General features: G+C 44.1%; 1 protein-coding gene across 1 annotated transcript in view; it reads left to right on the forward strand.

The window, feature by feature from the left end:
- LOC141984646 (elongin-A-like) overlaps positions 1 to 7,848 on the forward strand; it is a 48,822-nt gene extending 40,974 nt beyond the window's left edge. The window contains exon 11 of the mRNA XM_074947822.1: positions 7,268 to 7,848. Coding sequence (XP_074803923.1) covers positions 7,268 to 7,416 — 149 coding nt within the window. The 3' untranslated portion in view covers positions 7,417 to 7,848. The remainder of the gene's footprint in view (positions 1 to 7,267) is intronic.
- The last annotated feature ends 8,177 nt before the right edge of the window (positions 7,849 to 16,025 follow it).

Below are 16,025 nucleotides of genomic sequence, written 5' to 3' on the forward strand. Positions count from 1 at the left end.
CAGGATCAGAGATTTAATGTCTGAACTCCTATCTTTAATCAGGTACCATGTTGAGCTGTTGCCATGTCATTTGCTTGCACCCGTTAAATTAGAGGAAGATTTGCTAGAGGGGAGAATTTTTAAAAGGCTTTCAGGGATCATCATTTTATATCTAAGGAATCTAAAATTACATCATGCTAATAGTCACATCAATTTTTTCTGTACAATCCAGTGATTTACAATGGGGCTGGACCATGGGCAAAGTACACCAGCCTTCATTCAGGATGTGTTAACCAGTCACTTGTGAGTTCTAACAATGGACTGCCACTTTCCATTTATGGAAAAAGTAAGCATAAAAAATTGAAAGAGCATGAGGAAGCTTTCAAAAATGTCACAGTGCATTTGTTTGTTTGTTTGCAAACTGCAGAGCTCACTGCTTCTATTCAGAGGGAGCAACACCAGCCCGTCTTAATTTTCATCTTCCCACCTGCTTTCAATATAAAATACTGTGTTATACAGCTGCCAGAACAACTAGGAGATTTTTTTTAAGACAACACGTGGTAATATAAATGCTTCAGAAGGTTAGGGAAGCCTGATGCCACCAGAACATTGAGACGGTAATGTTTGCTTTGAGTGTTAATAGGAGATACCCATGTAAGTCCTTTGTACTTTGATTGGAGAATAAATCTGGGGAAAGATGTTACCTCTTGAAAATAGCAGTGGGCTAGATTGAGGAGGGCATGTAAGATCTCACTTGGAAAAAATACTTTACAAATGGTTGGATTATCTCTTTTTCTGAACAGTGTGCCAAGGATACCATTTTTGGGATGGATAGTAGCAGTGCTGGTATTCCTGACAAATGAAAAAAGGCTCCATGTAATGGAAAGTCGTCAACAGCTTGTTGTAGTATCCATCCAGCCACTCAGTTTTTGGTAATTGCGTGCTAGGATAGTTAGACCTGTTAACTTTCAGCATTTGGGATTTACCCTGTTTAAATAATTTAAACAGGATACTGTCTGATAGTGGCCAATGCCATATGCTTCACAGGAAAGTGCAAGAAATCCCATCCTGAACAACTCTGGAACAATAATCATCTCTGATTTGTTCTGCATTCTTTATCTAATAAATTTCATAACTGGTCAAATGGCAAAATCCAAGCTGGCTACTCTGGAATAAAGCTATTTTAATACTATTTTTGTTAAAATATTGATAAATGGATGGCCTTGATGATGCAGTAGACAAAAGCAACCCAGCTGCAACCAAGCAAAAGGGCAGTGTGTCAAAACTATCAACATTTATCAAAGAAAATGTATTACATAGCCCACCGGTAGATCACACTGAAATCGGGGAAATGCTTATAGTAAGCTTGGATTTCAAGAAAAAGGGGGAAGAGGATCCACTCTAATCTGTGGAAAAAGTTTACTCACTTTGCGTGGAACACTACAGATGAGTATCTGGAGAAAAGAGAAGGTACGTGCCAAAACTGCACAGTTTATTTATCTAATAGAGCTGAGTGATAAAGAATAATTTTTACAAACTGCCATCATACTAAAAATTATAAAGTAGCAAACTAAAATTCTTCCTAAACCTCAATCAAATGTAAAATATTTCACAGGATGAAATTCACCCCTGTACAGAGGACCACTGCAAGGCCCCTGCACAACTTGAATCCCACTTAAACTCTGGTTTCTAATCTTCAGTGGGACTCATGCTGACTGTGTGCATGTGTGTGAATTTCACTCAGTGTGCTTCTTGCTTTTCCATAATAATAGTATGATACAAATACCAAAACCAATGCTATCTTGAATAGGTTACCCAAAATCCTCTATCCCTGCTGTAAGCCAGTCTCTTGTCACTGAACTGAATAAACACACCTTAGATTGGACTAGGAAAGGTGCCAACCCATGTCTTCTTCAGGCTATCGCTAGGGACAGAGTTTCACCAATGAGGGCTCTCTTCAAACAAAACAAACCCCACTGTATTGCTTGTCCTGGAAAGGTCAATTTCAAGATCTGACAGCTCCCACCAAATCTGAACTCTTGTGATAAGAGAAACATCCAGAAGGCAGGTCATCTAGATGATAGCTTCTGAGTGATCTCATTGGTATTCTTAAACAGAGCACCTGGCAGGAGTCTAGGCTGGATAAAAGTATGAATGACTGCAGTTGGGTTCTTACGACCTTTCCTCATAAACCCATGGCCAGCCAATGAAGGTGTAAAAAAAGGCATTGCAGGCCACCACATCTGTCTGCAAATTGGGGGTAAGTTTAAAAAAAAAAATAATAAAAAATGGATCTAAATAAGACTCTTGCAAACCACCTAGGTGAAAATTAGGCAAATCTCCTCACTACATAGACTGGAGTGAGGCAGTGTACACTTTCTAACACTTCCCTCAACTGGCAAACATTACTTTGGTCTTATTGCAGCTCGCTGGCTTTGAACCAGATACCTAGCTTAGTCAGGCACTGAGAAATAATGAGATTGTAGTATTTAATGTGAAAGGAGACATGGGGCTATTCCATATCTCACGAAGATACAGATCTGCATGATGTACAGATTTTTATTATGAACCTTCCAGAGCACATTTAAACGACCTACAGGAGAATTGCTTTGTCATCTGCTATACAGGGGTGGCAATGATGCCTACGTAAATTCCAGACTATTCAGAAATAAGCATTTGCTACTGTTTGCTCTGAGTTTTTGCTTATGTTGTTTAATGATAACATTTTTTTTCTTAGTGAACAGTAGGAGGATCTCTTCCACCGCCCCCCTCCCCTTGTATCTCAGAGCTGAGGGTGGCCATTTAACAATGAATATTGCATATGCAATTAAATCTCCCACTAGCAGGAACTAATGACAATTGTCTTTCTGTTTCCATGGCGGGGTAGGCAAATGCTGCAACTTTCTGTTCTGTTGGACATGTAAAAATGGTGGTGGGGAGAATTACCTGGCATATCATCTGAGGCAATCTCCTCAGGAATGGGTACAAGTTTTGCGGCTGTATTTATAGTCAATTCAACCAATTTAGATCCTCCAATGCCACACTGCCAGCGTAATCTGTTCATAATGCTATTTTAAGAGTTAAGATCTGCCCAGTCTCAGAATGATCCTCTGGTGGCATAGAGTCAATGTCAGGACTGTTATGCCAGTCACCCATCTTGTTGCCAGTGTAGCAAGGGCAAAGGGCTGAAGATGAGAGAGGGGTCATGGCCATGATGTTCCTCTGCATTGTCAGTCCTCAATGGCTTTATCATTGCCCTGTGGCCTTTGCAGCACAGCAAAGGTTAGGTTGCTCTAATATGGTACCGGAGAATCAGCCTACAGGGAATGCCAGCAGGATCGTGGCAGTACAAAGGTGAGCTTTATACAACTTTAGCATACGTACCCCTATCGTGCTCTCTGCAATTTAGCTACACCTCAAGATCTGGACCTTGAAAGTTAAGTAATTAAAATATATTTACATTCCAAGTAAATAGGTGGTAAGAAGGAAGGGTTGTAATGTTGTAACTCCAAATGCATTGTGTTGGGTATGATATTTTAATGTTTGGACCACAAACGATTGTAGCTCTAAAATCACTGTTAAATTTTTAAAATACAATAGATCTTTCTGCTTAGAGGGGCTAACTTCATAAACTGCAAACCAGAGCTTGAAGTGAAATCCTAGCCCCACTGAAGTCAATGGGAGTTTTGCTGGTGCTCTGACTGTGACTGAATGTGATGCCTATTACTTTCACAAGCAATACAAACAATGCAGTCTATAATGCACGATACAAACACACGGTACAGACTCAGATTGAGACACATTCAGTAAGAAAAAGTGTTCAGTGTTATGGAAAGACTATAGAAGGATTGCAAAGTGCTGGGTCATGACTTCTGGCCCCATGCACCCACATCCCAAACTGTCAAATCAAATGTGCTCCAATTGATTTTTCATCAGTTGCACATTGTTGTGACTGATTTTACCCAACCCTCTAAGGGGAGCTAAGTAAGGGCACTGTAAAATTGTGTTCTTTAACATGAACATGTTGTTGGATATTGTTTACATGCCTGATATATACACAGTTCTAGAATGGCAACAGCACTTATGAGAACCAACAATAAAGTTTCTTGCAGAAGAGGAGAAGGATGAGCGAGAGAACAGCAACAACCGTTTGAAGAAAAATTCTCATCCTTGTTACTTGCATCTAAATGCCAATATAGAGACAAAGGAGTATAAATTCAATGGGCAAGCAGAGATAATTCCAAATACTTACTTACAGTACCAGTCCAGAAATAGTTTCCATAGGAGACTGGAGATTCCATTTCTAGTGAGAACCTAGGGCTTAGTAGACCTGGGTTCAATTCCATGCCGTGCCACACACTTCCTGTGTGACCTTGAGCGAGTCATTTAGCCTTAATTGTGCCTCCATTTCCCCCTCTGTAAAATGGGGATAACAATAGTTCCCTACCTCACAGGTGAGGAGAAACACATTAAAGACCATGAAACACTGATACAAAATGCTATATAAGAGTGTGCCTCTAAGAGCACATCAGTGCCAATTGGCATACTGTGGACATGATATATACCCAACAGGTGACATGTAATATATCACCAAAAAACTAATATACTGAACATTAATATTCTTGTGTGATGCATGCATGATAAACCCACAAAGGACTTATACATATGTTCTGGAAATATGTTCTTTAACTGTATCGGGCAAGCAGTACCTAAGCCACACCTGTTCCAGACAAAGGACTGTGTCTCTAATGTAAATTAAGCCAGGTGTGATCAAAGACAAAGAGAAGCACATACTTATTTGATTGGTTTGGCTTTGTTCATTTTAGAGCTTTTGTTTTAGGGTATGGTGCTCCCTTGCTAGGCCTTTAGTGATGAAATGTTTGTGCCTTATTCTAAACATTTGTATTACTGATTGTTTAAGTACCTATATGGAAAGGTAGTGGCCCATAAATGGACCTAGTTTTTAATTTCTAGCTCATCGCTGTAATTCTTTTGTTTGCCAGTTTTGCACCGGCTCTTTTCTCATAGAACCAAAGCTTTCACTTAGAACAAAACAAAAAAAACCCACCTCTCTAATCTTTTTCCATTCCAAAGAAGATAGCATTTCCAGTGTAAACTGATGTGCTGCTTCCCTAACACTCTAGCAAAGAGTTTAGTCTTGCAGAAATGTGCCGCCTGCTAAAAAAATATTTATAAAAAACAAATCTCACCAAATTTTCCTCAGTGAGTTAGCTGAAAATCCTATAAATCTATTTGGGCCTATTGAAGTGTTAATACCAATGCGCCAGTAGTTACTGGACTAAAAGCACTTTAAATCATCATCATCTTTATAAAAAAGAAAAGGAGTACTTGTGGCACCTTAGAAACTAACAAATTTATTTGAGCATAAGCTTTTGTGAGCTACAGCTCACTTCAGTGGAATTTGAAGTGAGCTGTAGCTCACGAAAGCTTATGCTCAAATAAATTTGTTAGTCTCTAAGGTGCCACAAGTACCTCTTTTTTCTTTTTTGAGAACAAAGTCACAAAGTTCAGCCACTAGGGTTGCATGACATTATTGGGGATACTGTTCCTGACGGCTTGTAGTCCATCTTTGTTTGGAATGTTTGGTGTAGAGGGCTTCTACATCCATAGTGGCTAGGATGGTGTTTTCAGGAAGATCACCGATGGACTGTAGTTTCCTCAGGAAGTGAGCTGAAGCTCATGAAAGCGTATGCTCAAATAAATTTGTTAGTCTCTAAGGTGTCACAAGTACTCCTGTTCTTCTTTGCAGATACAGACTAACACGGCTGCTACTCTGAACCCCATCATCTTTATGCTTTTCAGACTCCTTTTTTCCCAAACTGGGCTGCTTGGTTAATTGTTTTGGTTTTAAAGAGATTTTGAAGGATGTACATACCACATTAAGAAACACATGTGTTTTGGGATATGTGACACTGCACCCCATATTCTTCATAGTGATATTATTATGATATGATTCTGACATATTTATAAAAAGAAAAAAGAAAAGGAGTACTTGTGGCACCTTAGAGACTAACCAGTTTATTTGAGCATGAGCTTTCGTGAGCTACAGCTCACTTCATCAGATGCATAACGTATTTCATGCAAGAGAAGTCATGTGAGATGTCATTGGAAAAGTTATGATTTGCTGAATATCATTATCCTATTTGAATGTATCATTTTTGTATCTGAAGTTACAAATATTGACTATGTATCTGTATTTCAAATGTAGCTACACCTGGGTAATGCCTACTAGACAAGATGCTTTCAGTCTAGATCATGGGTGGGGAAGGGCCTATTCAGAGCAATGGGCCATTAAGAAAAAGCAATAGGCCTTAGGAGAAGCCCATCTGGGAAGCCTTCCTGAAAACACTACAGACAGTCTCCAAGGGCTTGGCTACACTTGAGAGTCAGAGCGCATTAAAGCAGCCCTGGGCGCCCTAACTCATGACGTGTCCACATTGGCAAGGCACGTAGAGTACCTGGACTCCATGGATGGAGCGCTCCTGGTAATCCACCTCCACGAGAAGCATAACACTTGCTGCGCCCAGCTGGAGCACCCCGGCCCCAGTGTGGACACCCTGGTCTGTTAGTATGCTCTGATTGGCCCCACAATGCCTGTTCTAGCCACTCTGGTCATCACTTTGAACTCTACTGCCCTGCCCTCCGGTGACCAACTGTCAGACCCGCCGTTTCAATTCTCTGGGAATTTTGAAAATCCCCTTCCTGTTTGCTCAGCAAGGTGTGGAGTGCTCTCAGCAAATCTTTCCAGGTGCCCATGCCTCCACGCGCCAGGCAGTCCCCAGTATGGAGCAACGGCGAGGTGCTGGACCTCATTAGTGTTTGGCGGGAGGAAGCTGTTCAGTCCCAGCTGCCCTCCAGCTGTAGGAATTACAATACCTTCAGGCAGATATCAAGGGACATGATGGAAAGGGGCCATGACGGGGAGGCACTGCAGTGTAGGGTTAAAGTGAAGGAGCTGCGGAATGCATACTGCAAACTCATCCTGTGGAAAATGTGGGGACAGTGTTCGGTATGGAGCCCCCTGCAGCTGTTGGCTCTCCCCAAGGCACAGAACCCCAGAGGACAGCATGGCCGTGAAACAATCAGTCTCCCTTGCCCCTGTGCTTACTCACCATTTTGGGGCTCCTGTGGGTTATATGTGCTTGCTTTGGGACAGGCAATTTCTGCTATTGTGTACACTGTGCTTGTCTTTAAGTAAGGCCGAATCATTGCTCTGTCTGGTGTGAACAATGCTGCCTCTGTTAAGTGTTGCATTTTGGCTTTACAGATGCAACCTGGAGATCCCAGCCATCCTTGTTATCACTGGCCGTAAGACTCCAAAGAACCAGGAAGCGGCCGTGTAGAAGCCAAGAGGACGTGCTGCATGAAGTAATGCAGCAGTCCCTTAATGAAAATCAAAAAGTGGCGGGAGAGTGAAAGGAGGGTCCGCCAGCAGAATGTGGATTGCCAGCACCAAAGCATGGAGCGGCTGCTAAGCATCATGGAGTGCCAAGCGGACTTGATACAGGCGCTCGTAGCAATGCAGATGGAGCACATCTGTGCCCCCCCTCCTCCCCTGCAGCCCTTGTCCCAAAACTCTTTCCCTTGTGCCCCCATGTCACCGCCAACCCACTTTCCACAACATCCGGATTCTTATAGCCACCAGCTGCCTCCAACACCTGTAGCTTCACCACCCAGCCCTGCAAACTACGACCCTTACCCCCTGCACTCAACTCCCATTACTATGCATTTTAGCCAGCCTGAAGTATAGCACTCATTGCAGGGCACTCCAGGCTGAGTATGATAACAGGACATACACAAATCTGTGATTGTCCCATTCCCCACCCCACCCTCTTCCGTCATCCCAAACAGCACAGATGTGTCATGCCCTTTCTGTTTCCCAAGCAGTTGTGTTTCTTTTCAATAAATGAATTTTATTTTCAATAAATGGAATAAATAAATAAATTTTTTGGCTTTGAAAACATTCTTTAATATTGAATTAAGTAAAAGATACCGTAGCCCAGGAAAGCAACGGGCACTGCAAGTCAGTGCATCATACGTAGCAAACACAGATTCCTACTAACATTGGAACCGCTGCACTTCACTCCCATGCAGGGCACCAAAAGTTACTGGTGGCTTTCAGCCTCAAATTGCTCCCTCAAGGCATCCCTAATCCTTGCACCCCCGCGCTGGGACCCTCTAATACCTCTGCTCCCTGGCTGTTCAAATTCAGCCTCCAGGTGTTGAACCTCTGAGTTCCATGCCTGAGTGAATCTTTCACCTTTCCTTCACAAATGTTATGGAGGGTACAGCATGCGGATGTTGTCATTGGCCAGGTCCAGCTTTCCATACAGACAGTGCCCGCAGCCAAAAGCATGCTCCACAGTCATTCTGCACTGACGCAGCCTGTTGTTGAACCGCTCCTTGCTGCTGTCAAGGCTTCCTGTGTAGGGTTTCATGAGCCATGGCATTAAAGGGTAAGCAGGGTCTCCAAGGATCACAGTGGGCATTTCAACTTCCCCTACGGTGATCTGGTCTGGGAAGAAAGTCGTGGCTTGCAGCTTCCTGAACAGGCCAGTGTTCCGAAAGATGCATTCATCATGCACCTTTCCGGACCAGCCTGCATTAATGTCAATGAAACAGCCATGATGATCCATAAGCGCCTGGAGAATCATAGAGAAATATCCCTTCCAATTTATGTACTCAGAAGCTAAGTGGGGTGGTGCCAGAATTGGAGTTTGCGTGCCATCTATCGTCCCTCCACAGTTAGAGAAACCCATTTGTGCAAAGCCAGCCACAATGTCATGCACGTTACCCAGAATCACGGTTCTTCTGAGCAGGATGCGATTAATGGCCCTGCAAACCTGCATCAACACAATTCCAGCGGTCGACTTCCCCACTCCAAACTGGTTAGCAATCGATCGGTAGCTGTCTGAAGTTGCCACCTTCCAGATTGCAATAGCCACCTGCTTCTCCACTGGTAGGACAGCTCTCCATCTCATGTCCTTGTGCTGCAGGGTGGGGGGTGAACTCATCACACAGTCCCATGAAAGAAGCTTTTCTCATCCAAAAGTTCTGCAGCCACTGCTCGTCATCCCAGACTTTCATGACGACGTGATCCCACCACTCAGTGCTTGTTTCCTGAGCCCAAAAGCGGCAATCCTCTGTGGTGAGCATGTCCGTGAATGCCACAAGCAATCTCGTGTCGTATACGTTATGCAAGTTGACATCATCGTCAAACTCCTCTCTGTCAGTCTGTAGTTTAAGGAGTAACTTGACTGCAATTTGTGATGTGCTGGCGAGACCCATCAGCATATTCCTCAGCAGTTCGGGATCCATTTCCACAGACCGAAAGGGAAGACAGAGCGCACAGTACAAAAACCATTGAAAGATGGCACCAAATGTGGACAGAAGCACAGGGATTGCTGGGATGCGAAGTGATGCATCACGGGGCATTGGGACAGGACCCAGAATGCCCCGCACCCCCCTGCCTCCTTCCCACAAGCCACAGCCCCAGAATGGGAAGAGGTGCTCTGTGGGATAGCTGACCATAATGCACCGGTCCCAATGCAAGTGCTGCAAATGTGACCATGCCAGTGTGCTTGCAGCTGACAGTGTGAACACACTGCAGCGCTTTCCCTGCTGCGGTTTCCGAGGGCTGATTTAACTTAGTGCGCTACATCTGCAAGTGTAGCAATGCCCCAAGTAATGGCTGCTATGACTCTACAAGGACATGTGATGAGACCACATGCGTCTGGACTCCATCTTGGAATGTCAGTATTTTTCCACAGACTGGTCTGGGAACAAAGCTTTGGGAACAAAGGGTTCCCGCCATATACAAAAGTTATATAAGTCAGGGACTGACATCAGCTGATGTTCACTCCCCACACAAGAAGACTCCTGGAAACACCTGAGGAACAAAGACTGAACTGTGGGAAGTGCTGGACCCAGGCTAAAGGGATTTCAAGCTGTAAAGCAAGTGAAGCTTGCCCCTTAAGAATCTGCAGCCTGCTTGTATCTCTTAGGGTGAGAATCTGCTAATTCAGATCCAATCTATTTAGTATATTAAGCTTAGTTTGCATTTTTTGTTTATTTGCTAGGTAATCTGCTTTTGTCTGTTTGCTATCACTTGTAATCACTTATAATCTATCATTTGTAGTTAATAAACTTGTTTTTGCTTTATCTAAACCAGTGAGTTGGAGTGACGTGTATGGGGTGAAGTATATGGGAATCATAGCTCAGGGGCAAAGGTTGTTGCATATTCCTTTCCACACTGAGGGAGGGGGTGAACTTCATGAGCTTACACTGTACAGTTCCCTGTGCAGCACAAGACAGTATAATTTTGGGTTTATACTCCAGAGGGGGTGCATGTCTGGAGAGCTGAGAGTTGCCTTAACTGTAGCCTTCCTATGGAGGGGCTGGTCAATAAGCCTGCATGTAACTGCAGCTGGGTGTGTCCCTACCTGTATGAATGCTGGTGAAAGTGCAGGCTGGAGGGCTCTGCAGCTTGTCACAGCAATACAGTGTGAGAGGGAGCCCAGGCTGGTGGGTCAGTGGGCTCAGTGGTAATCCAGTTCTAGGTGGCACTCTGGGGGCAGTCCAGTCACAGGATCAACAAAGTGCTGCCTGCAATTTGAATAAGTACTTTCAACAAACCAACCATAGGTACTTTGTTAATTTAAACCAGTTGCCTGTGGTATATAATTGTGGATCCCCTCCAGCGGGATACAGTTTCCAGACACCACTAGGCCTTTGCTATATTCCAGGAGTCATTTGTTCCCTACAGCTGGCAGCTGAATTATATACATCTTTCTAGTCTATCCAGGTCACTCTCCCAATTCATTGTCTCTGTGGTTGCCATGGGCAGTTCTAAAACATGACCACAAAAATGGCATCATAGCATTCATGTTTATTATAATAATTAAATGTATTATTCCTATTACAGTAGCACGTAAGATCCCCCTCAGGGAGCAGGCCTGCATTGTACTAGATACAGTAAAATAACACAAAGACAGTACCTACCTCCAAGAGTTCACAAGCTTGGAGTCTGACAATCCACACCAGGTGAATTAGCAAGAGGGTGGGAAGAGAAAGTAACAGTAACATGAATGGGGGGGTCACAGAACATGCTGGGTGTCTGTGGAGGTGACACCCAGTGCCGAGGTCCTCCAGTTGTCGATTTATGAGCCTGTGGCCTTACTGCTTCTGGCATCACAGCTGCTAGCCCCACAGCCCATGGCTCCACAGTCTCTGACTCCCCTGTTCCCAGCCCTCTGGTCTCAGTCCCCCACTCCCTGCCCCACAGCTTTAATTGAAGCAATGCAGTAGTTCTACTGTGTTGATCTGAATGCTGTCTTGAATGCAGCAGCTTCTGATCAGTTTGGGGCCCATCTTCTCCAGTCAACACAGGACAGGATTTGGCAGGCAGAGCATATGGAAGTATTTTCCCTGCTGTTCAGGAAACCTGTACTAGAGGAGAGGGATAAGGCTGAGAGGAGAAGAAAAGATATGATAAGATGCTACAAGATAGAGAGGAATTGGGACAACTGGCTTGTGGTCTACATCACCTACCTGGGGATGATGGACAGTTATACCCAGCAACATATGGCCCCTTGCTGAAGTATTTGGATTTGTACATAGGGTGTATAATACATTTTCAGGCACCTCATGACTCTTGTATGATAAGCACTTTAGAATAAGGACAGCCCTGAACCCCTTCCTGTGCTGGGATAATATTGACCAAGAACTATGGCTGGAGTGCCTGGCTCAGGGGCACCCCTTACCAGGACCCCACACCAATAGTGGCCATATATTGGTAACGTCAGGGTGTGAAAGCGGGTGCTGCGAGAGATCTGGACTTGACATGACCTGCAGCCATCTTGTGTATGAATTTAGCGTAACTTGCAGCTATCTTGTGCACTCAGCCACCATAAGCTGGAAGCAAAGACATCGTGTAGCAAAAAAGAATTTTGGCCTTGCTTAGGCTGAAAATGACAGTTGCAGCTTCAGTGCTTGCTAACGAAGATAAGTACATGAGAATAAAAAGGGTTGTGCGTCCTTTCTGGCAAATGCCATTGCCTAATCTCTGTATCTCCCCCTGGGGCTTTTTTCGCTAAGAAAGCACCTGGTGAGTATTGCCTTATTCACCATCTCTCGTACCCAAAAGGAGAATCAGTGAACAATGTGATCGACCCCAAACTGTGCTCTGTGCACTATGTGTCATTTGACGTGGCAAGGTACACTGATACGGTCCTGCTGCCTGCCTTTCAGAGAGCAACATAAATTTGGCCTTCCACCTCCTCTTGGTCCACCCAGTGGACTTGGCCTTCTTGGATTTTTCCTCCAATGGTCAGTTTTAGGTGGACAAAGCAATGCCCATGGGCTGTGCTATTTTATGTGTGTCCCTTTTAAAATTCAGTACAGTGCTGGACGGGGGAGCGGGGGGGTTAAGAGGTGTGCAGGATCATAGGTGCCAACTCTGTGGGTGCTCTGGGGCTCAAGCACCCATAGAAAAAAATATGGGATGCTCAGTACCCACCAGCCAGAAGTGTTTGGCGGAGCCATTGATCCATGGTTTGGCCGCAGGAGGGAGGAGAGCAGCAATTGGTGGGCGGGCAGGGAGCCTCGGGGGAGTGGGGATGGAAAGAGGCAGAGCGAGGGTGGAGCCTTGGGGAGGGGGCAGAGCCGGGGTAGGAAGAGGTGGAGCAAGGGCGGGGCCTCGGAAGTGGCAGAGTGGGGGCGGAGTTTGGGGTGGAGCAGGGATGGAGCACTGACTGAGAAAAATAAAAGCACCTGTGTGCAGGATGGCAACAGGTAACAGTAACTGGATGATTTTCTGTTTGCAGGGAAGGCCAGGTCAGGTGAGTGTGAGGGGCTGCTTTGAGTTTTTCAAGAGCTGACGGGCGAATTGGGTGTTTCCCCAATTAATGAAAAAACTGGGGCCCTGCTACCACATTGACATTCCTAGGCATTGGGATTGACATGGTACAGGGGCATAACACTTTCCTCTGGACAAGCTCATGGTTGTTAGTGTCACCAGGGCCAAAAAAAAGTTTGTTTGAGGGATTGCCAATCCCTGTTGAGCCATTTGAATTTTGCACACCTTCTGAGTGCAGTTCACTACTGCTACTAGTGGGGGACACCAACTGTAAGGGTCACTGCAGAGATGAAGGAAGACCAGGCAATCTGGCACCATTTCCTCACTCATCATAAATGGGTGTCTGTATGGAGGGATGCTTACATACTTTAGGCCAACCTGCAGGTCTGTTTGAACACAACAAGTGGGATAGGTTTTGGCTTGTATTTTAGGGGGTGTTGGTGTGCCCATGAGTGGAAGGAGTCTGGAATTTTGAAGGATTCTATTCCTGGAGTTCCAGTGGCGGTCCCCATCTGGGATGGGGGGTTCAGGGACAAGAAGGCCAGGTTTTAGTGCAACAATTAAGCAGTTGTTCATGTGGTGAACTCTGTTTTGCCAAAAAAGTTGGGATGGCCGAGACAGGGCTTAAAAAAGGGACTGTGCGGGCCAAAACGGGACATATGGTCACCCTAAGCACTGGAGAAACCCCTTGTTGGAAAAGCAACCAAGATGACAATCAAGGCCCTTTGTCATTGTCTGTCAATGACTCTAGATCAAATCATTACAAGGAGCTAGATGGTTTTCTACTTGCCAGCCCAGCACACTCATCCTCCCTCAACCTGCGTTCTTTCTGGCTCAGTTCTTTTAAATTTTATTATAATTACTGGTCAAGCCAAAGAAGATCTTGGGTAGCCATTTAATGCATACGGTGGCATTACACAGCTATTACCAAAGGGAAAGTAAATGGATGGAGTACTGTACTAAAACAACCTGCAGTGTGCAAGCAGCTGCAAAGGCTGATTTCTACTGGATATTATCAAAGATATTGTACCTTTTCATTCTGTGAGTCCTACTTTTTTTGTACAGTGGCAACGTTTATCGTACAATTTTATGGTTTTTGAGTCGTCCATTGATTCGGTAGCATTACAACAAAGGATGAATTTGGTTGAATATGTTTTGCTGTAATTCATTTTTAAGTTTCTCTCCTAAGACGCATATTTACAGATTCTATGAATTGCTACAAATAGCACTTAAATGCTACAATAATAAGGGCTTTATAAACAATAAGTGAAAATATTCGAACCTGGGTACCTAAAATTAAATACCTACGTCTGTATTGGAACACCTAAATACAAACAGCCTGAGTTTCAAAGGTGTGGAACACTTTCAGATCTCATTCACTTCAGTGGGATTTGTTGGGTGCTCCTCATTTCTGCAAATCACACTCGTATTTACTATGGGTGCTTAAAAATGGATGTAGGGCCAAATGATAGATCCCTGGCTTTGAAAATGTTGACTCACATATGTTCATCTGCAGCATTTGAAAGTTAAAAAATACAGAAAGAGAAGAAAACACAAAAGCAATATGTAAAGAAACTGCAGTGCACACGGGCTCAAAGGAAACATAGTACTTTTGAAGATTTTACCAGTGATACTTAATCAGGACACCAGGTCACATCTGGTAAAGCAGCTAAGTCTTCACTGATAATTCACTCTGGGTGAAATTCACCCAAGTGTACAGGGCATGCACAAAGCCTGTGCTGTCACTCAAGCCTCATTTAAGCCCGATGTTAAGTATTTAAGTGTGGTGTAAATGGTACATTGGCTTTTTGAGAGTCCTCGGCACTGTGGTGTATTTAATCCACTGTGAACTCCTTCATAGAGTCTGCTGCTACCTCGTTCAGCCACTGGATGTCCTCCTCCTCAAAGGTCCAAACCTACTAATGCTGCTATCAAAGGAGCCTCCACACAGCAATGGCCTCTTTGCCCAGAGTTATACAGAGCACGCATAAAATATCACTCAGATTGTACACCACCAAGCCCCAAGGTTAATATACATGCAACAATGGAAAGCAGTTTCACTTCTTAATGTTATTAAAGAAGTCCCTATTGTATGTGGAACACATTTATACTCTGCTCCTCTTCACTTTCTCTCCCTAATCTCTCTGATGATCGAAATGTTATTTCCGGAAGTCCGTTCTTTCTCAGACATATAAGATCATCGTGTTTGTTTCCTTCTTCAGTGCCACTTCTGGTAGAATTGATTATTGTCTGTACTATGAATTCTCACTGCCTTTTCTTTTCAACTTCCTGTTCCTTCCCAAGGGCAAATCCTTTGGTCTCAGCATTTAAACACACCACAGAAATTACCTGTTGCTGACAATAGGTGTCAGCAACAGGTGCTGCTGAGCCAGCGCTGAACACAGGTTAGCAGCAATGTAGACAAAGGCTCAGCACTGCTTCAGCTGCATCCATGGAGTCAGAGACAGGTAATCGTGATAGTGCAGTCAAGGCCTGGGGCTCTTGTCATACATTACGAGAGAGCTCAGTCTTGCTCCCGCTCTAAAGACCTAGTTTCTCCTGCCGTTTCTGAGACATCATCACCTGCTTTGGTTTGCCACAAGTTTACAAGATGCCCACAACATCCTATAGGGTGTTTCCTATCCAAGGCTGCCTCTGGGGCACAAGCCGCTCACCAAACCTGTTGTTTCTCCTCAGCAATTGTTTTCCCAGCTGCTGTGAAACCGTCCTCTTGGCCAGCATTCCTCTCTCTGGGTTATTAAAGGGACATCACTAATCAAATCTTTTATGCCAATAGAACTTGAGAAAAGACTTACCCAGAGAAATGGGGGAAGGTGTATTTGATGTGGAAATCTTATGCCCCCCTAATTAGGCATGCAAGAAAATCTGAGTTTCACAAACTGTCCAGACCTTTAAAAAAAAAAAGTTTTGGTTTCATGAAACATGTGTTTCTCTTAATTCTCGCTTTTTTTAAATTTAAACCACTATTTTCCAAGGGAAATTTAATTTAAAATCATGTCTTTCCAGTTAGGGGGAAGCTTATGCGATGTAAATAGTAAAGATTCTTGTTTGTCAGCAAGGGGCATTTTGCCTAAAGGAGGACTCAATGAAAACAGAAGATACAATTTTCTCTTTACACAAGAAAATCCCCACTGTGGAGATTGGGGTC

Source organism: Natator depressus, chromosome 3 (genome assembly GCF_965152275.1).
Source record: "Natator depressus isolate rNatDep1 chromosome 3, rNatDep2.hap1, whole genome shotgun sequence".
Lineage (NCBI taxonomy): Eukaryota > Metazoa > Chordata > Testudines > Cheloniidae > Natator > Natator depressus.